We start from the raw sequence: 22,499 nt of genomic DNA on the forward strand, positions 1-22,499 counted from the left end.
GCATAGATCGTGTATCCATAGGGTCGGGGTGAAGAGCGGCCCCTCCGGTGATGGTGGTGGGAGTCATCGATGCTCCCGATGGTGGAGGTGGTGGAGAATGGAGGCGGGAAGGGGGGCTTCACGGGGGTAGGGGGTTCTCTCTCTCACGGCAGAAAGAGAAAGAGCGAAGGAGACAGGTGGCTTGAGTGCAACGGAGACGAAGGGTAGGGAGAGAGAGCGAACGAGAGTGTGGTCGGAGCGAGGGGGAGGGGGGAGGCCCGCAGGCCGGCCTGCGGCTCCGACTCAGTATCCCCGGAGCGACCGTCTCGTGTACCCCGCGGAGGTGCTGCGTTTCCGTGCTCCAGCGTGCACGACACAGCCGTAACACGCATACAGGCACACGTACACGCGACTCCAAGCCTTATACATATTTACACGGATACGTTTTACGTGGCCGTGCACGCACGCCTGGCCCACCTACACATCTGCAGAACCGTGGAAAGGTGCGCGTACGTGCACAAGGTAGGCGCGCGTGTGCCACCGTCCACACACCTGTTCCTTCGGTCGAGAGACACGCCGATATCTCGCGACGAGAGACAACCGCGACAGTTCGACGACGCGCGTGTTTATCAAGACCATTGCGTGGTTACACCGCATCGACAACTAAGGGCGAAATCATCCCCCTTGGAGGAACAAGTTCTCGAGCGTGGATGTTAAACACAACATAATTGGAACGCGTGTTTTTGGTGGAGTCCAGTGAATTCGATAGAAGTTTCGTTGATGGATTGCATGAAAAATAATTAGTTGCGGAGGTTAACGTCGGACTTCAAATTCCCGTACGATTTACAATCATATTGAATCTGATATTCGATTTATCCTTCGAGCTCGACTTTACGTGTGTTAGATAATAAAAAGACGTCCAACTACCTGGCTTGTATAGTGGATTTTCAGTCGAAGTGCGAGGCGAATCTGAAATTAGGACAGCGTCCAACGAGTTCAGACGAAGTCTGAATTTCACGTAAATTGTTCCCGGTATCGGTGAGCACGTGCTCCGTGAACGGTTTAGACAGCGTCGGAGAACAGGTGGGAACGGGAGCGAGCGCATCGTCTCGATCACGTGTTATTCACGCACGTCTTTTGGAAAACAATTCGTGTAGTCGTGGAAGTGGGTCGCAGTGAATTCGTGAAGGATCCAGGAACAGACGCCTGGTGTTGTCGAGTGTACGTCACGTGCACACAACGACGCGACTCGACACGATTAATTACCGGCGATCGAGGTGAAACGGCCGAGCAAGAAGAAGGCTACGAGAAGAGAAAGGAGGGAAAACGAAGAGGATCGTAACGACCTACCGATATCGCACGATCAAAGGCAACCGTACGAGGGAAAGGTACCTGTCGCGACGCGAGAGTGCACGTAAACATCTCCGAGCTCGTCCCGTATCCTGGATCCACACGTCCTCGTTGGAAAGCGTAGTCGTCCTCTTTGCTACGAGCGATCCTTGTACCTCTTCCGTCTAACGATATCCGAGAAGATCTATGAGAAACGCAATCGAAACTCTATATTACCTCGAACCTTGTGTGTTTTTGGATTTTCATAAAGAAATTTCAGTTTCCAAACGATAATTCCTAAAACAGTGTTGAATGAGTGTTTGAAAAGTGTCTCGAGGGAATATCATATTTTTTGTACAACGACCGATGTATCTACGAAGTGGAGAACCGTGAGATTCGAGATATATCGACAACAGTGGCTCTTCATTCGGTGTGTGCTCGCGGACCGGAAGTAATAGTAATAAGTATCGGAGAAGTGAAGTGTGATCGACGAACGGCAGGATCTATAAACCGGTCGATCGTATGTACGGTGTGAACAGTGTTTTCTGAACCGATCGATCCGTGGAATAACGTCGGATATATTCAGCAGCACTGACGAGGAACGACAGATCTATTCGATTTCAAATCGTTAGGAGTGGCTGAAGAAGAACGCAGGTGACCCACGGGGAATGGTGATGCGGTAGTCGAGGGATTCCTCGAGGAAAGACATGAGGGCGGCCGCCGCCTACGTCCTGTTCCTTGCCCACCTCATACAGGTAACGTGTACGCTTTATCTGCCCTATTCGCGACAACGGACCGCGGATTCTCTTCCGTATTCGACTCATACGGACATGTATCCTGTCAGGCGTTTAATGGAGCCGACGAGTACCGTCTTGTTCTTCTCGTAAACTTGCCTCCATCGCTTTCGCTCGGGAATCTCGTAAATTTTTCGCTACTTTATAGAGATTAATTTACTTTGTAGCGATTTTAATTTGAACAAATTTGTTTCTTCGAGTATTTTTTTCTTTTTTTATAAAAAGAAATTGATTCTCCTTATGGTATATGAAAAAAATAGAATATTAATCTCATTAAAAGGTAAACATAATTTATCCTATTTGCGAACAATACTCAAACGTGCTCGTATAAATCGATCATTTATCACGTATCTGATAGACAGAGAAATGACGGCAAAATATTTGGAGCTGATATGAGTCGATTATTTATCGTGTATCTAATAGATAAAATAGATATTATAAACAGATGTTTGTGGTTGTTAAACGAGTGGGTTAAGTACGATTATTTATGGAGAACCTGTAACTATTTAGAATACAGGCAGAGCGTCTAGAGTTATTATTAAACCGGAGAAACAGCACGTCGTACGTGTTGGACAAGGCGTGCGCTTATACTTGAGACACCCGATGCAATCTCCCCATCAAATTGCTTCGCATTTGGAAAAAAGTCGAACTGGATACCCGATAATCAAACCACGGGAGACGGGGCAATTACTCGCCGATGCTGAACGATAAGGTCGCGGGGCTAGATAAGCCGTAATTACTGGCAACCATAGCCATGAATCGAGCTTGATGTATCGGTGTAAGATACAAAAAAAGGAGAGAGGAAAATAAAAAGAAAAGAAACGATTACATATTAATTACATGCATCAGGGTGAACGAAGCGCAAACTGTCGCAAAGTGGAACGATTAGATAAGTAGCGGCCGGCTCGGCGATGAATCATTGGGACGAGGTTTATTAACTTATCTTAGACGCTAATTCGATGAACGCGTAAAGACAGTCGGACGACTGGACGTACCATATGTATTCTATTCGTCGTTTCTTCTCTCCTTCCCATACTCCTTTTCCCTTATTTCCAATCTTCGTTCTGATAACCACGGGTATTCTTTTCTGTTCCATTTCCTCCAACAGTTTCGTTGTTCTAATGCTTTTTCATATTTTCTTTTTATTGAATCTGTTAGTCGCTACAATTTTTGATAAATGAAGCTTATAGAAAGAAATTTGTATACATTTCGTAACACGACAATTAACGAGACAGTTTCCGCGTTATATTGTTTACTATCAAATTACGTTTCACAGCTCGTGAATATACCTCGTCCTTATGTGACCTCGATCTATCGCATACTCTTCCAAATTTTTAACGGTTGGTAATTGTAATTCAGTAGAAACAATCGCGTATCATTAATATTCTACATACAATATACTCTTCAAAATTCATAATAATTTCTGATAACAATAAGCCACGAAAAACATCCACATACATTACCATTTAATATACATACTCTCGCTTTCCCAGGACTACATAGTTACCAAATTGTTCCATTGTTGACGTGATCGGCTCTTCCGCTCGCGTTTTTCCACCATAAATTACGCTTAACCAGGAGAATCTATATAAAAGCACTAAACTTCTAACCAGATAATTCTGGATTCTTCGTAGCTATGATCGTCTTCGTAACGATCCAGATGGTTTTACTTAAAAAATCAAAATACAATGCGTTTAAAAATCTACTTTTGTGTACGTCTACCATTCAGAACTGTCTTCGAATATAGTATCTGTAATAGATATAACAATTCATTTTAAATATTACCTTTTGTAAGAAAATATAACGTCACTACACGACCGAAACTACAAAACACAGCCACTAAATAATATTCTTTGAGACGACGAAGATTCCTGACTTCTATGTAAACATTACCCTACTTTAACCATTTTCACAGCCAAATAACATACTAATTAAGAATCCCAAAGAACATAGAAATTTAAATAATAGAAAATGATCAAAATCATGGCTTTTTCTCAGTCACACGGCTATTCTTGAAGACCGTGCGTCAAAACGCGGTTCTTGTTCCGCTCGAAGTTTTCCCCGGCCTTTCCACTGTCTCTTCTCTCTGCTGGTTTCTTCCCGGTCGTGTGTCATTGCACGAGAATAGGAGAACACGCGCCGTATCCTTCTGCTCGTTCTCATCAAGCGTATACATAGTTACGGTGTAACCGCGGCCTTTTTTACCACCGATGTTGCCTCGTCACCCACACTTATCATCTGGCTTCGCCTCGGTATCTTTGTCGTCTCTTTGCTCGACGCGTTGGCATTATTGCAGAGCCGGCTCCGTGTATCGTGCTATTGTCCGCGCCGCGATGTCCCGTCGAAAAATGTATAACACGTTACATCAGTGTAATGGGACCGTCTTATTTGTATCTTCCTGCGCGGTTATTACACGCTCTCGTGCACGCGTTGTGTGTTCAGGAAGTGTGGCCGGGACACGGCGTGCCTCCTCCGCCGAGAACGCGCGGCTTCTCCAGCTGAGAAGGGATGATATCGTTCATCGATTGAAATGTTGGCAGAGTTATTCGAATTATCGAAGCTGTTGATGATAGAATTTTTTATCGAATTCTAAACCATTGGTATCAGGTCAGGATGTATTATGTTATGTTAAGACGGTTCAATAAATGTTTTAGTAGATGATAATCAACTTCTATTTTAAATACTTTTTTATTATTGGCGAAAATTCTGTTAGATATTTTCATCGTCCCTTGTGATGTAAAGACGGTAGCTGAAGAACCAAAAGTTTCATATTAACTATCGTTAAAGACAAACTTGACCAATTGTTCTCCACGATTTCACGAAACATATTATTCCATTATATCGTAGAGCTGTTTGCGCGATATATAGAATAATCTTTCAATTACTATTCACGTCACAGGATCCGAGAAAACTCTTCATACTGCAGGCTCCATAAATAACAAGTTAAAGACAAACCATGAATTATTCTTCAGTACTTCCCGAAAAAAATCATATATATTCGAGATGCATCACGAGGTCTAACAAGATTTTTTGTACTCAATGCAAGCCCTATAAACAAGTTAAGGACGATCCATAAATTCTTCGGAATTCTCTGAAAATGTGGCATATGTATACTCCAAATAGATCACTTAGCGAAGCTCTTTCTACTCGATCCAAACTGCATAAACAACAAGCCAATAAATTAAACACTTGACTTGGTACCACTTGACTGAAAACATGGATAGCCAAACGATTGCCAGATCTCGAAAAGTCTCGTTCACGAAAAGCATCCGCAACAGAAGCTGCCAAAGAGGCTCGCGAAGCGCAATCTCGTTGACGGCTAAACACAGCCTCCGTACAACTCGAGACGTTCGAAGCGAAGCAACCCCGAACTTGAGGGTAATTGGAGCTCGAGAGCGAAGAGTTGGACACAATGGCCACGAGTTATGGAGGGGGAGGCCCTTACCAAATGACTTTCGAAGAAGTGGTGCGCGGGAAGCTGGAGCCTGGCCGCGTCGTTCCCTCGATGATTTCAACCTAGCGCAATTAAGCGCCTTTGCTGCTCTCTTTCAATTACAGTCCGAGCTGGAATTACCGTTATAACGCACGGTGGCTGCCATCCGAAAAAACTTCGCCGAAAGTATTCCAAGAAACCGATACCTTAGTCCCCATGAAGAACGCCCTGTCACTTTTCGACCACGGATCATTTCTAACGTTTAATATCACGGTAGACTTGATGGAACAAAAGGTGTAAACATATAGAGGGAACACTATATGTGTTCATTATCTTTATGATATTTCTTATGAAATGGGGATTTTGCCTCACGTATGTAATTATTTGCCAATTATTTGTTTGGGGGACGGAAAATTTGCTGGCGGAAGGTTGAATTTAGAGGGTGAAGGGTAATCGTAGAATACGGGTTAGAATTTCAATTCTTTTTAATGGAATTTGCTTTAACATGTATTTATTATTACAATGTATATGTGTACGTATATAATTTCTCAAGAAATGTTCTCTAAGAACAATTAGAAGCTTTAAAAATTCTCCATGTCCCGAGAATTGAAATTGAAACTTGTAAAGAAAAAAAATTCACCTACAATGATGATTATTAGTTCATCTTCTAGGCAAAATAATCCGCTCGTGAAGACTTCTTCTGTTCATTCTTACCGATTAATGACAAGCTCAAAAAATCCTCGAGTATCCAAGGGAATCTGCAATCTTACACATAGCCAGGACTGGAAAAATACATTTAGGAATTCATGCACCACGAGTCGGAGGGGATCGTTCGTCTGCGGAGGACTGTGCACAGGCGTGACCGATCTCAAGCCAGCTCTCTCCTGTGTGCTTTTTCTTCCAGAGAGCCGACTCTCGATCCATCCTTCGAGCACGTCCAAGCCGGATAATTAAGACGCGCCGACGGTGGAGACGATGAATTATAATCGAGTCGGTCCGAGAAAAATCCCCGCCGTGTACGAGTGAGTCGGATTTCGCGTGCGCGATTCCACGTCCAGACACAGATCGATCTCTCGTACCAACCTCCATAACGGGGGTTTACGATAATTGCTACAAGCATCCCGTGCAATTTCGAGCTTAATGGGCTGGCCGACGTTCGTCGACGAGCGTCGAATTCCATCGAGTCGTTTCGTCAAATTCCATCGTGAGGAAAATCACGACGGTCACGACCACTTTTCACCTTGCTTTGTGTGATATATCGATACTTTGGCAAGAGCTACCGAGAGACACAAGACCTTTTTCACTCGATTCCACCTCAACAATCTTTTATCCTGTTCCATTTTATTTTGTATTCTTTATTTACATTTATTCCTGTTGAGATTCAATAAACATGTTTTTCCTTAGAATCGATGGTAGATTTAAGAGATGATCTCGATCTTGAACTTTGGAGATATATAGAGGTATACAGAGGAATATATATGGGTTGCATGTCGTGATTTCTAAGTGTATTTGATTCGGTTCGTGCTCTTCGATCTTCTATTTTTCTCGTTAGTTATGTATCTTCTTTTATTCTACGTTTGTCGACTTCGAGGGTGAAATTTTTTACTAAAGTGGATGGTGAATTTGAAAGTTAGATCATGGTCGTGGATTTTAGAGACACGTAGGAGTAAATTGGTGTTTTCAAATCCATTTGTAAGTCAGAAGGTAATGTGTGCGTAGAGCAAAGTAGAATTGGAGGAACGCATTAATGGAACGGTTTTTAGTAAACATTATAAGGAACAGCATCGTCTGATGTGTTTGACAATCATGTTGAGTACATAACACGAGCGAACGGTACACGTGGAGGAATTTTTTTCCGCAAACATTGACATTCATAGTCGTTACGAAGGAAGCCGAGGAACCTAAAGAAACACGGACCGTAATTAATCAACGCCAGCGGATGAAACTCATTCGAGTGAACTCAATAACCCTGTCAGGGAAAATTAGCTGGAGCAAGCGCGTGCAAATCGCGCCTCGAACGGGTTTTTACGCAAAAGTTAACGTCTCAACTACCGTCCGAGAAATCTCGTCTCTCGATCTTTCCCAAACGAAACAAACCGAACGGGGGAAAACCTGCAACACAATTAATCATCGTCCAACTAATGTACTCGGCTCATTCGAAACACCCTGTCAAATAGCCTGGATCTAGCCTCCTGGAAGAACATCCACTTCTCGACTTCGTACGAAACAAATAGAACCGAGTCGTCAGCCCGCGGCTAGAAATTAATAACAGTAATAACACACCTTTATCGTGTGCTATAATCATCCAAAAAACAGACGGAAAAACAACGAAGAAAAGAAATATTCCAAGATAATACTCCGTAAATCACGTGGACGTAATATGAACAAGCTATTGTAAGAAAAAAAAAAAGAAAAAGATAATACTGCGTAAATCACAAGCGAGCTATTCTAAAAAAGAAAAAAAGGCAAGTGCACATTAAAGTTGTTAGATCCAGAAGTTGCAAAAGCAACGAGCGGATGATCGGAGCCGTCCCACGCGAAAGGGTTGAGAAAAAGACGCGCGTATGCCCCGCGGCGTTCGACGACGACCCGTTTAGCGCATTAGCGCGTCGCTTCCGCTTTTACCCTGGGAACCGATCTCTCTCTCCCGACGCATACACGTTCCCTCTGGCCGTACGGGCGCCCGGCTGCGTTCTTGTTCCTCTTCTTGCGCCGCTATCGCCGCGGCCAATTATCAACGAGCGAGAGCGCCGTCTCGTTGCTCGCAGGAAGTTGCAGCGGGATGCAGTCAGCCAGATAACGCATGTACCCTATGGTCGTGAATTGGAAAAATAAGAAGGGTGAATAGCGTGACGAGAAAGATAAACGCGGCGAGAACGTGAAACAGGTGGAAACGCAAGGACGAATAGGTAACACGGATGCTGAGTCGCGAAAGTACCGTTGAGAAAAGCGTCGAATCGATCCCTATTCTGGATAAGCAAAATGCAAATACACGCGTTGCACGTGGAATATATATAAAAAAAAAATCAGCTCTAAGCGGGGGATAAATTTATTCTCGTCGACTATCGAACGACAGGCGTGTTCTGTGACTGAAAGACGAGCGAGTTAAGCGATCGCGAGGAAGCGAGAGGCGGAGAATCTGACCCACGCGAACGCTAGAGGAGTAGATGGAAAAAGAAGCGATATATACGAGTCGACGAGTCGTGTAGTGTCGAGTAAAGTCGAGTGTGAAGAGAAAGAGAGTGACGAGAAGAGGTAATACCGGGAAGAAGGTGAAAACAGGGAGAAACAGAGACAGGTTAACCGCTGCCGAGGCAATGCTGGGCGGGTTAAAGCGAAGCGTTTAGCTGGCGGTCACGCGAACCTCCTATAAAAATCTGCCCTGAGGCTGGACTCGCCGGATGCTCGGCCAGATAGACAGATAATACCGTCTCGTGGCGGTGTTACACGCCGTGATCCTGTGTGCTCTCTTCTTAGCCCCGTGCGTTTCTACCCTGTTGTGCACCGTGGCGTACAGGTGCGTGCCTGCGAGTCCTTCTTCCCTGGCTGTTCTTCAGTCGTCCACGACGCGGTGGCCGAACGAATAAAGAGAACAGACTGACGGGAAGGTAGCCAGGGGTTTTACGAGTTCGGGGAACAGGATGGATAGGAAGGGGGCAGCTTTCGAGCAATTTGTGATGAACAGGGACAATTTTTGGTGGGATGCAGTTCGTTTGTCGACACGTGAAAAGAAAGAATTTTTTGGTCCTTTTCTGAGGTTTTAATCTCTTTGCTTCTTTTTTCTTTTTTTGCTATTGTAGGTTTGTGGCTGTTGCAGTAATTTGGAATAAACAGAGACAATTCGTGGGGAACACGAATTTTATTTGTCGACACGTAAGAAAACTTTCTAGATCCTTCTTTTATCTTTTAGTCTTCTTTTCCTGTTTTTGATGTAGTAGAAAGTTTGTAGATATTCTATATATTCCTTCCAAATTATAACAAATTTTACAGATAATTTTTAGAGAGATAGAAATTTGTTTGTCGACACGTAAAAGGAAGGAAACACCTATTTTTATTCTTTGACTTTCTTTCTTTCTTTTCAAAATGGTAACAGATTCATATTTATTCTACTACAGTAGAGAAACTAATTACAGTCGAACGTTAAGTTCTTCGCCTGAACTTTTTATCGCATTGAAGATTGAAAGAGAAGGGTACGGTATGTTAGGCAAATTAAAGACAAATGCTACTGTCGCAGTTACAATGTTTAGCTAGCTGTTACATTCACCGTGGCCTGTTCTTTCCACCTCGGCCGTCGTTTATCAACTTTGAGAGCAGAAGCGCGGTAATTTCACGGGTGTCGACGGGAACGAGTGACAAAACAGCGAATTACCAAGGCAGTTTCCACGGTAGCACTCTGAACAAAGAAGCCTGCTCTTGCTCCGGTGACGTTTCTTGTTGCCCACGATTCTTGTCATTCGTTCACCAGAGACATTTTAGCTTTCGTTCGATGAATAGCATGCCCATTTTCTCAAATACTTCCTACAAACATTTTATCGAGAACAAAAATCTTGAATAATAACGCCTGAACAAAAGAGACCATTTGGATCCAGAGAGTCTCCAAACGTCAGAAGCGTTCCAGTTTCTCTTTGTTTTTAACAATGTCGTTCGTATCCTGTCGATTATATGTCATACTAAAAATTTCGACAGAGTGTCAAGCATGCACAAGTCTGGCTATCGAATATCAATAAATTGCAGGATTCAGTGGAAAAATCGTGCAAGTGTAATTTTTTTAGAAGTGAAATAAATACAAGAAACACGACATTCGTATTTATCTAGAGGATTTTGTTAGGTATAAAATATATTGCAAATATTTAAATTCATATTTTTATCAACGTAATTACAAAAGAAGTACCTAAATAAAAGTTTCCTTCGCTTATTAAATGTTATAACAAATATGTTATTTTAGATATTTCATATATTTCTCTGCATCTTTCAATTTCCCACAAGCGCATAGAAATTCAGTTTAAATATCAATTTTCAAATATTTTTAAATAATATGTTTCGATATTTAATAACATACAGATTCCCCAATTACGATTTCAATTTTGCTCAGGATCTCTGTTTATAAATTGATATTTATATATTTATTACGTTATTATAAATTTAGTCGCCTGTGCCACTTTTTCTTCGAACCTCTCGATATCTCGTAGCATCATCGACGCTCATTTCCATGTTCACCGTGCACGACCATCGTCGATCGTGACTAAGTGTACGCCTTAACGCTTGACACCCATCAACGAGCCCGTATATCCATTTAATTTATTGTCACACCGTTCGATTCGCCAACGTCGTATAGCGTACACAACCAGCCACTGTCACGCGTGCTTACGCAACGTGTAATCGTCGATGATCGACCGAACGATCTATGGTCGCTTGATTAGAGACTTGGCGCGCCGCGTCTTTTTCGACGAACAGCCCTCTTTACGCCCTGGGCGACACGATCGATTGTTTTACGCGTCCCAACGCGTCTTCGCCATTGAGCGTGCCGAAAAAACGAGGCTAAGAAACGACAGGAAATTGCACGCGAAATTTGCACCTGATTACGAAGCATTGATCACTGTCAGTGTTGCGACACTTTGATCCTCGTTACTTCGTCGCATGATTAACTTTAATCGATTGGATCCAATTGAACGAAAATTTTGCGAAGATGATAGTTATCATTTGGAGATATCAATTGACGAGACAGTAATTTAGTAATTTGATTAAATCAGTAGAAACTAACTGAAAATCGATCCAAAATCAAATTACTTTTTCGAACTCTGCTATAAATTCATAGTCGATTAATATTCGTAGTAGTGACATTTTTTACTCTTCCAATAAATACAATTTAAATACAATTGAAATTGTCATTAAATGTTGATATTGGAACCGTTTAATCGTTGCATTTTGGACTCGATACAAACGAATAATAAAACGTGCTGTTGTTGTGACTTTGCAATAATGATGTCGTATGTGACGTTGGCAAGTTTATATTTCTAATCGCGATGTACGCGAAGCACGATCCCGTTATTAGAAATACATACTGTGTATATAAGGCACAACGATGCCATAGCGTTGCGATTTCCTAGTGGTGACTCTGTACTTTTTGACAATAATGCAGTTTCCTAAGAATACAATACAAAGTACGCGATACCGTTATTAGAAATATAGAACCTAATGAAAATTAACGGTGTAATTTTGTACCGGTAAGTTGTACATTCAACAATTCTAAATTTTTTAATAATACAGTGCACACAGTTGTACGATTTCGTTAGTACAAGGAAATAAAATAATTTACACTGATATAGTTATACGATTCGACACCTTTATATTCGCAATATCGAAACCTCAAATTTACATGTATTACACGATCATTGAATTGCGTATAATTATAGAAATTCATACCTCGATAAGCATATTATAATTAACAAAAACGAAACCCGTACAAAGAATGATACGTTCTGTGTATTTTACACCTTCAGATTTGCCATAAACTCATAAAAATTCACAGTCGAATCATTAAAAATATAAATCTGTGAATCGTATAACATCACCGTTACAAAATCATAACGCGTCGTCGTCTATATATCAAATTTTCAAACGAACCAAAGCGTGCAGATCACAACATCGGCATTGAAAAATCACAACAACGTCGCATCATTCATCTCCAGCAGAACCGAAGCTCAACGAAAGACAGCAGCCGGCGAGCAACGAGGGAAACAGGTTGTTATTGAGACCTCTGCGTGGCACGAAGTTTGGGATACCAAGGGTATTAGTTAATAGAGCGAGACTAACGTCTGCATCGACGTCGGATGCCTCTAGTCCTTCGAGTGTCTTGACTCACACCTGTTCTTCTTGTTTCGAACGTTCGATTCCCGCCAGGTAGACGGATCAGGTTGAAGAAACTGGATGATCCTCTCCCCTCCGTACGCCGGGCTTACTCGCCGATCGTGTTTCATCCACCCTTGACCGGGCCAACAAAAGCTCATCGATAACAGCCTGCCGTTTTTAGTAGCGGCGACAAGTTCCCATGGCTCTTCCCACGGGGAACACGATACACCCACGCAACGATTACTTCTTAAATCGCCTGAGAAAATGCCGATCGACCCGGTAAAAATTTCATCCGTCGGCGTCCTCCGGCTCTGCTGTGCGTCTGGAGACGACCGTTCAGAAAATTGCGTCGGGTTGCCCTGTGTACACAGAAGAAATTCCTGCTGGGTAATTTGGTAAACAGAAAAAATCCCTCCGTAGAGGGTAAGACGTTGGCCGGTGTGTTTTGTGAGAAATTTTTGGAGAATCTTCCAAGGATTTTCTAAAGATATCCTTTGGATTTGATGGATTTTTAACGTTGCACGTAGTGGTACCTTTGAAGAATTTCGGACATTTTGTAAATATTTAAAACTTAGAATATTTGATCTTCCAAGAGTTTACTCATTAAATATCTATTTCGCTAGCATTCTGTTCGATATTCGATGTATTTGGTATTCTTAGAAAATGGCGCGCATTACATGCCAGCATTTCACTGAAAGCACAGAGCACAGAGTTTATTGCTCAAACTAATTACAATCTTCGCTAACTTCGAAGATTTTGCCGTGTCGAAAACGTAATTAGTCATTCTATAGACACAGTACTCTATTAACCCGAACTCGATTGCGCCAAATCACGTTCCTATCACGAATTACAGTATAAATTTTTCGCGAGAAGCAGTGGTATTCTATAAGAGCGAGAGAAGGCGTGAAACGATCAATACACTCGATCAACGTCGTCGAAACAACGCCTCCGTCAGCTTCTGCTCCCTATCCACCATACGAACTTTCACTCGAAAACGAGAAAGGAGGAACGAACGAAAAGAAACGACCGGATTAATTTATTCTATTCTCTCCACCTACTGGCGGGTTGAAAGAGCGGACCGATTAAAATCGTCCTTGCTCGATGATCGGTAGTCGAAGAACGGAACAGCCCGGGAGGACTTCCCACGCGAGCTAACAGTTTTTAATTATTTTGGTAATTTGTGGCTGATCGAGCCGGCTGCGGATGAGATCGAGTGGGTAGCGATATTAAGTATAGACCTCTCCGCGAAAACAGAGAGATATATGGTCGTTGAAACATACACACGCGCACGTATATACGCGAATACATGGACGAAGGATTCGAGCAACGTGTTTCACGGAGCAACGATTCGTCCGTGCTACGGTGTAAAATTAAATGGTGCTCCGTCCGAGTCTATTTCGGCGGGGCAGGTAGCGGCCACCGGTAATTACTACCTACGACTTAGGAGCTCAAAGATAAAATGAAAGGGCCCGGACGATTTTCGAAATCGAATTCGCGTCAGTTGTTGTTGTTGCCGTTCCCGAGCCATAGAGCCCGTAGAGGCACCCATCGTGTACCCATCGCGCAACCAGCGCAGCGTGCACCCTCCGCAGACTTTGAAGTTTTGTTCCTTTTCCGGTTCGACTTAGGTCGCGTGAGCAACTGGCCCTCTTCCCTTCTCTCTTTCTTTTCTTTCTTTTTCTCTGCATCGTATTGGGAAGAACGAGGATCACGATGGTCGTCGAAGATGGGACGATTGATCCACTGTATGCATTGTTACGGAGGAAGTTCGTTAGGTGATCAGCTGGTTGATTAGGTTTGGATGCGCAGAGGAAGTAGATTGATCGGGTTAGCCGGATTCAAAGGATATCTCGAGTTTGAACGAGATAAGAATTCTAATTGGTGTGTATGAATTCTTGGTGGAGTTGTACTTGAAACATCTTAGAACGATGCAAATTCTTTTTGCTCGTTGGTATAAAAACAGCATTAAAATACATATCAATTCGTAAAGGGGTAAATAATACCCAGCTCACTGGAAGTCATCATGTTGAACATGTTGCATCTGACTTCTTCAAAAAATCTTCTTAATGACTTGTTCGAAACAAGCAGAAGACAAGCGTCAACTTGTAGATATAAATCAGTTGGAAGAAAGAAAGGAAAAGAAGAAGTATTTGAGGATATCCATAAAACATATAAAAAGCCAAACTCAGATTGGTTCAAGGGTTTACAAGTGCAAAAGTGGAATCATCATTTCGTTGGATAGCATTCGTCATTTCTTCCAAATCAGTAAATAGTTGAGAAATATTCAACTTCAAACTGAAAGAATATATCAAGACCAGTAAAATAACGGGTTCACATTATTGATTTCAAGTTCTCGAATCAGATAACTTTAGTGAAGCGAATTTTATTCTCACAAGTATTCCAAAAATAAGTTAAATAAATGAAAGAGGCATAGTTTTTGAACTGAAACTTCCCGGTTCGAATACGTAATTTCCTCCGCTTCAATCACGTCCAGCATTCATTTCCTCGTTCTCGAATTTCCTGGATTTCCAAAGCGTAGATTTACTCACCGTCGCCGCTTGATTTGTATACTTCTATGTACGTACATCTAATCTTAAAGTATCAGAAACGAAACTGGAACTCGCTAATTAGCATGCACGAACAAGGATAATGATACTTTCATTGATCCATCCCCATAACGAGCTTGGCCGGTTAGCTGCTTTTCAATTAAGATATTAAACACACACTTGCTTTTACATAATTGCATCCAGTTCTAATTAGGCATTTACATAATTATACGTATTCCGTATAAACGTTACCCCGCCCCCAACTTTATACGCGCTAATGAGATTGCTGATAACAATTAACCCGCTTAAACGAACGTCCCCGTGCACCATTTACTCTCGATTATCGACGATGATCGCCGCGTTTTCGAGAGTCATGCTGTTATTAAGGCGTCTGATTGAGGAGCACTCCGCCAACAGCGAAAGAGGAATACGGTTTTATCGATAATCCATTCCCATGAGTCACTTACAACCTGTTTCGTTCGATGATCCTCCTCTTCGACCTCCTTCTTGTTCCAACTCGAGTGCTCAATTATTTCTAGGAAGAACACAGCCATTTAATATCTTCCCGAAGTCCATGGAATAGATTATTCTAGCCTCTTTGCTACTTCTTCGATCAATCACCAGACAGTTAAGAGTTAGGATAATTGCTAAATTAATTCTTTCCGATATAAAATTGGAATATTTCTGATAGTATCTTTGGATTGGTAGGATGTTTGGTAATTTTGTTAGCATCGAATCGTTTTAATTACATTTTCATAGGAAAGATTGATCAGGTTGATTTACTACGCGCTGATCACATAAAAATAATTCAAGATCTAAATGAGAGGTGTGCATTCGAACTTTCTTTGTATTGCAAATTACGTCGAGCATTGGAAATTTTTAAGATTTTTAAGATTTCCTCGAGATTATGTCGAAACCACCTGTAACCCAGATAGCTAGAGATTAAATGTTAAATACGGAACATTAAACACAGAATGTGAGTAAAATGTTTAATTAAGAAAATGTCGCTCTTCCTATCAATCAATGTCTTTTCGCATGAATGCATTAGCATATAAAGGAGGATGAAAAGAAACTATGAATTCGTATATCCACTCTGACTAATCCCACTTTAAATCCAATTATCCAAACACTACCGGCAGCTGACTATTTAATATCTAATTTTTTGAACTGAACAACAAATCAAGATAAAACTATTATTCCGGTTGTCCGGAAAGTTTCTTTCATTTCATAAGGTGATAATAGATGAACAACAATTTCTGTTTTATATTATTTTATTGAATTAGGTATGGTCCATTTCGTTCTATCTCTATTATTATGTTCGTGCATAATTCAATAAACTAATATAAAACAAAAAACATTGTACGTCTATTATTTCCTTATAAAACGAAAGAAGTATTTTGGACAACCTAATACAAGGAAGACGTAGCATTGGAATAGGAAGAACTTCCAACGTACACTCTTAGTATATAACAACTACGTTAAGGATACGAATAAAATATGGAAGGACGAGTTAGAAGATCAGATGAGGAAGCAGTTGAAAAAATTATAATCGGTTCGCGTTTTGTCAAAATCAAATAAATTATTATTAAAATTTATTAGTAGACACAAGAACTGTGAATATGGGATCAAAGAAAGGAAGCTCGGAAACAGTACCGACTTCCGTCGATATCCTTCAGGACAGGCGTAGAAAATTCCATGAGAACCGGCGGCAAGGATACGGTAGGATCGTTTCTCAGTATGCGTTCCGTGGCCGTTTTTTCGGTCGAATGAGTTATTCGTATTAACTCCCGCGATGTTCGACGCGCAGAAGACTAAGAGCCGAAGCGAGGTATGGCTCGCTGCACCTTGGCTATGCGGAAAGGAAAGGCTATTCTCCTGCGAATCGGCACACGGACGGCAGAGAGAAACGACTCATCCTCGTCGTGCACGTCGAGAGGCCCGGCAAACTCGTAACAAGTCACGAGTAGAGGTGTATACGCGTCGACGGCCACGGTAATGCTCTCAGAAAGGAGCCCTAAAACGCGCGTAAAACCCTCTACTCTCGTGTACCAGGTGTCCAGAAATCAATCTGGTGACAAAACGCCGCTCCTTTGTTTTCCTGTGTCAGCGACCGATCGCTTTTTTACGCAGATCCTTGGTGGTCCACCGACATGACGATGTTTTCAGCATTGGACAAAGTATAAGCTTCGTTGCTCAAATTTTTAATCTCTTTGAGAAATTCTATTTAAAAAATATGAAGAATGTAATGGTAATCATTCCGTGGATCATATCGTGGATAAATATTTTTGATATTGTTAGGATACGATATAGGCTAAGGGAATGGCGTGTAACGTAACAGACCTACAGACTCACACTATCAGAATGAATTTTGTAACGTTAGAGTTTTGTAAGACTTTACATTTCTTTGTTATGTTATAAACTACGTGGCAGGTAAAGAAAGCGTGAAATGTAAAATATTGAAGAGTATATCTTATAAATTCAGAATTGATTGCTTTATAGTAAACACTAAAGATCTACAGGATTTGTTTAATTTCTATATTGAAACATAAGTTACGTGATAATTAAAAGAAGTAGCGTAAAATAATGAAGAATATAGTTTTACAAATTAAGAATTTATATATATATAATAATAATTATTATATATATATTATTCAAGTCTCTTATAGTAAAAATTACAGTACAATTTGACTAGTATATGTGTATTAGTAACAGTACGTGATAGTATATTTACTGTTAGGTTTTGATAGACGTTATAAATTTCTAACTTTTTCCAATTTTACTAAAGATTCATTGAATTCCAATTCCAAAGTCATAAGCCTTTCAAATAGAGGTCATCTTAAATACATCTTCATCTAGAAAGTCTTTTAGGAGACCGTAGCAATAACGTGTCTGACAATGTAACAAGAAAGAGTAACTCGCGGAGGGAACTTCGAAAAAGCACGGTAATTTCAGTCATTCGAAAGACAGACGATGCCCTGACGAAGTGGAAGGTTTTAAGTAGCAGCTGGAGGTAGTTGACACTTTAATGACTGATGCAGCGTCGACTCTGTGCATCGTTTTCTTACGCATTTAACCGGTTGCTGCGTTAATGCCTGTTTATATTACGGTACTACTGCCATGATCGTGCATGTATTCGCACGAATCGGACGCGAAAAATCGTAGACAAGACTTGGCTCATTGCATCGACCGCTGTATGACTTCGCTGGACTTCCGACAAACGGCTTGACAGTTACTAAACGTCCTCCTAAGCGGATTAATCTTTCATAACTGCGAAACGTTACCAGGAACGATCAATAGAATTGAGTGAACATATCTTTCATTGTGACATGCGTATTATGGGAAGGAGTACATTATCAGAATGTTTTATCGTATTAGCAAATATTTCATAAGCAATTCGAATCCAATGACACTCGATATACCATAGCGAACTTTGTTTTACTAATATGTACATTATGTAGAGAACGCATAGAATAGAATTAAATAGAGGGGAATGCATACAAGTGAACATACTCAGATTCTCGTGTATTTATGACGATTTATAGAGTGCTCGCGATGGATGCAAATTGACACGTGATTGGAAGCGAAATGTTTCGTATAACATTGAAAATATTAACTTTTATTAACTCTTATTTATTAGGATTTTTTCTATATTTAAATATCTACTCTTAAATTCCAAATCCTTTTTCTTATACTTACGCTTACACGGTTGTCACATATCTGACCATAAGCGTTATTTTATCGCAACGATACTTACGTTACTTTGTTTTATAATAAAACATACATTTTGTGATACCCATATGTATTTAGTACGTGAAACAATTTTATAATATTACGAAAATATACAAGAAAATATTGCACTCATCTGCATCGAAAGTAAAAATTGATCGTCAAGCGGAGTTACGCATACAAGATTCGAAGAATAGGATTATAGAACACGGTCGGGAGGAAACAATGTTACCGAAAGAACAATCGACTTCACGAAGGAGGTACCCAGTGAAAGATGAGCTTTCGCACAATTGACCTAATAACCGTGAAAGCGAGCACCACGGGCAAAGTGATTGTTCTGTGGCCGAGAGGCGCGGAGCACGATGGGAAGTGGACGTTAATACGAGGTGTCCACCTTTATTACACCTCTCGACAGCTCTGAGAGACTTCAATTATCCCTGGGTGGAGCCCGACCTTGTGGGAAAACAACGGATCGAGCCTCTTCACGATGCTCGAGCACCATCCAGAGACACAAATGTCGTTTTTATGCCAGGCTTTATTCTTTGCATAAATTCCAGTCATAAAGATCCTTAAACTACAGTAAATCTTTCCGTACAGAGATTTTAAACATTTCTTTGCAGCCTAGACAATTCTCGATTTTAATAAAAATTTTCCTTAAGGTCGTAATACTGTTTGACTGTTGATATTCATCTGTTGAAGATCTTTTCTCTCGCACATTGATAAGTGTAAGCTTAATCGATCGCGCATTGTTGGACACGTTTTATTTACGACGAATTTATTTGAGTTAAACGGAAGGTTATTTTAGACTTTCAAAAAATCCGAGAAACTTCAGCGTCAGATTAAGTATATTAATATATACAGTCCAACAATGAAACATCGTATGACTCCTTGACGACCTAGCTTAAACACGACTAATTATATACAACTAGGAACACAGTCAAACGCGTGCTGAAATACAAGAGCAAATTTTAAAAGAAACCACAAATTTCTTACGGGACGTCTAATCGTCCCAATTAATCCGACATAAGAGAATCAGATCACGCGTTGGCGCGCATAGTTCACCGGTTCGGCCGCGTGAGAAAGAGTAGCGTTGTGGCACAGCGATCGGCTGTTAAGAATTCCAGCCTCGTATCCACGACGATACCCATCCGTATACGTATCATCGAACGTACTGGCCGATGCCAGTTTTGAAGAAGGCCATGTTCTTCCGTGTCGGCGGCCTGAAAGCCATCTCCGCGGCTCCGAGCAATTTCACGTCGGCACGTGAGCGGACTGTGCAAACTTTGGCCACGCAAACGCAATCTCCCTTGTACCCTGGTCACAGTCGTTCACGGTTTTCAGCTGCTTTCGGAGGCAACGGGTTACTCCAGAGGCGAGTGCCTCCAGAATAAGTATACACGGCTAATAAAACGACAGAGAAGAGGAACGGTCGTTACACTGCCGGGCTGGTCAAACACAGCCACGGAACAGGGCGGAAACACACCGCTTCTTGGACCAAGTGAAGGTCCAAGCGTCGTAAACGCGACGACGACGATCGCCCGCGGTACCAACTTATACCAACCGCTCGAGCAAACGCACGCTGCTCGTTTTACGGCCACGACATACTCGCCGTTTCCACGCTCGATTGATATATTCCCCTCGAGGAGAAAGACTCTCGTCGCCGTTAACGGATATTGCCGGCAGGCTGCATATTATCGACGTTTAGCTCGGTTAGATCTTTTCAGAATCGCGTACGGGGTGTACCAGTGTTGTGCAAGCTGGTTGTGTATGTGGGAAAATATGTATGGAAAAAATATGTTTGTTAATAAGAAGATTCGAGAGAGAGAGAGAGAGAGAGAGAGAGAGAGAGAGAGAGAGAGAGAGAGTTTAGTTTGAGGATCTTGATGTTGAACTTGATAACTCGACGAACTTCGATGTAGATTATTATCTGGCAGGAAAGTTTAGGTTTATAGGTTGGTTGAACAAACTGCTTGGTAAGTGAAACGTCTATTGTATAACTCTGGATTATGGAATATAATAAATACGAGAGTCTAATTTGACAAATATTATGAAATATATGTGGAGTATCCTATGTAAATTAGTTGAACAGTAGCTTTTTGCATCAGGCGTTCCAAATATTAAACAGAATTTCTCATTGTACTTGTCTTTTTACTGATACATTATTATCACTTCCATTATAATACTACACACTCTTGATCTTTTCTTTATCCTCATAATTCTGAAAATTAATGGATCATCAGTTAATCCAAATATCGGACAGAATTGTCCGCGTTGCCCTATGCAACGTATAAAAAAGAATTTAACAGGCATCAAATATAACTTTTACTTTATCTTTCCTCAAGATTCTAATGATCAATGTGTTATCGACAGATCTAAAAATTGAACTTGCCTCACAAGATCGCACTACTTGGTATAAATCAAACGTACAAAGAGATAAGAAGAGATTATCAAACAAGCAGACACCGAATGCATATATCTACACATTCCTCACTGGCTTCTGCAATATGTTCGAAACGATCGCAGAAATTCCAACCGAAGATTCATCATTGAACAAACTGCCTATTCGCGGTAACGATAATGCGAGGACACGTTTCGTTTTAACGAAGATTCCTCGTTCGAGGGAAGGAACACTGCATTGTCCCTCGCGCGAACGTTCGCTTGATGGCTCCTCCATTTCCCGTGCGCCACAGCCGGACATTATCCGTGATTTACTCTTCAATTTCCGCGGGATTCATCCTGGCGAAGTTGCCAGCCTCTACCCTTCTTACTGCTCCACGGTGTTCGCACGAAACCACAGAAGCTTGGCTCTAGCAAGAGCGAAAATGTCACTCGCGAGACGACGTTATATAACATAGTAGGAAGCGCGTCGTGGAAAGGCCAGCAGACGATCCTCTGCGCTTTCTACCTTCGATCTTACTCTTACGATAATTACATAGGCCCCCAGGGCTCGTCCGTGTATGCTCGTTCGCTCGATGCACTTATACGTACAGGGTGTCTTCATTATTTCAAATGATAAACGAAAATACATCGTGGTTTTAAATTAGCGGTACAAGCGAAGTTGAAGAGATCCTATGGCTGAAAATAAGACAGAAGTGGAGAATAAGAAAATTGCTATAAAATCTACGTTCTCAAGGAAATCGAGTCTTGTCGAGTATACGTGAATTTACCTGCAACTTCGTTACTCTTGATTTTTGTCTTATTTTGACCAGACAATCTCCCTGGCTTTACTTTTACCACGAATTTAGAACGATAAGAATATCGAATTTATTGCTCTATGAAGATCATTTTGATCTTGCATCGTCTCAATGGACCAATTTCTCCTTGTACTAATTCATCATACACACGAATATTAATATCTATCTGGCATAGAATTCGAGAAATTCTCTTCGTATTTCATATTTTTATTCTAACTTTCTAATAAAATTTTTTAATGATCTAAGTTTATACGATATTTATTATTCGGTTATACTCATAAAATATACTGACAAAGTTTGACTTTCAAAGTCTGGGACACCCTGTATATCTACGTATTACGTCTAGGCACATACGTATATCAATACGTGCATAAGTAGTGTGTATAGTACGTAGTATTTAGTGTATGAGTACGTCGAATACACGTGCTCGCTCAATGCATTAGAAACCGATAGGTATAGACGAAGCATACATACATAGAGCGTTTCGTAACTGCAACGAAAGGAAGACTCTCCGCCGTTGAAACGAGACGATTTCGTGCCGCTTTTATTGTTAATCGTACGTGGGCAAAAGCGAGAGGCCGATGTAAATTCACCACGGGTTGCGGCATCGGCGCGGTTGCGAGATCCCCCGCGCAATTTTGACCGTGAA

The 22,499-nt window shown here is 41.3% G+C and overlaps 1 protein-coding gene across 1 annotated transcript in view; it reads left to right on the forward strand.

Moving 5' to 3' along the window:
- The first annotated feature begins 819 nt into the window (after window positions 1–819).
- Window positions 820–22,499, forward strand: part of LOC132912618 (protein jagged-1) — a 56,451-nt gene continuing 34,771 nt past the window's right edge. The window contains exon 1 of the mRNA XM_060970185.1: window positions 820–2,063. Within this exon, the coding sequence (XP_060826168.1) occupies window positions 2,016–2,063 (48 nt within the window). The 5' untranslated portion in view covers window positions 820–2,015. The remainder of the gene's footprint in view (window positions 2,064–22,499) is intronic.

Source organism: Bombus pascuorum, chromosome 12, assembly GCF_905332965.1.
Source record: "Bombus pascuorum chromosome 12, iyBomPasc1.1, whole genome shotgun sequence".
Taxonomy (NCBI): Eukaryota; Metazoa; Arthropoda; class Insecta; order Hymenoptera; family Apidae; genus Bombus; species Bombus pascuorum.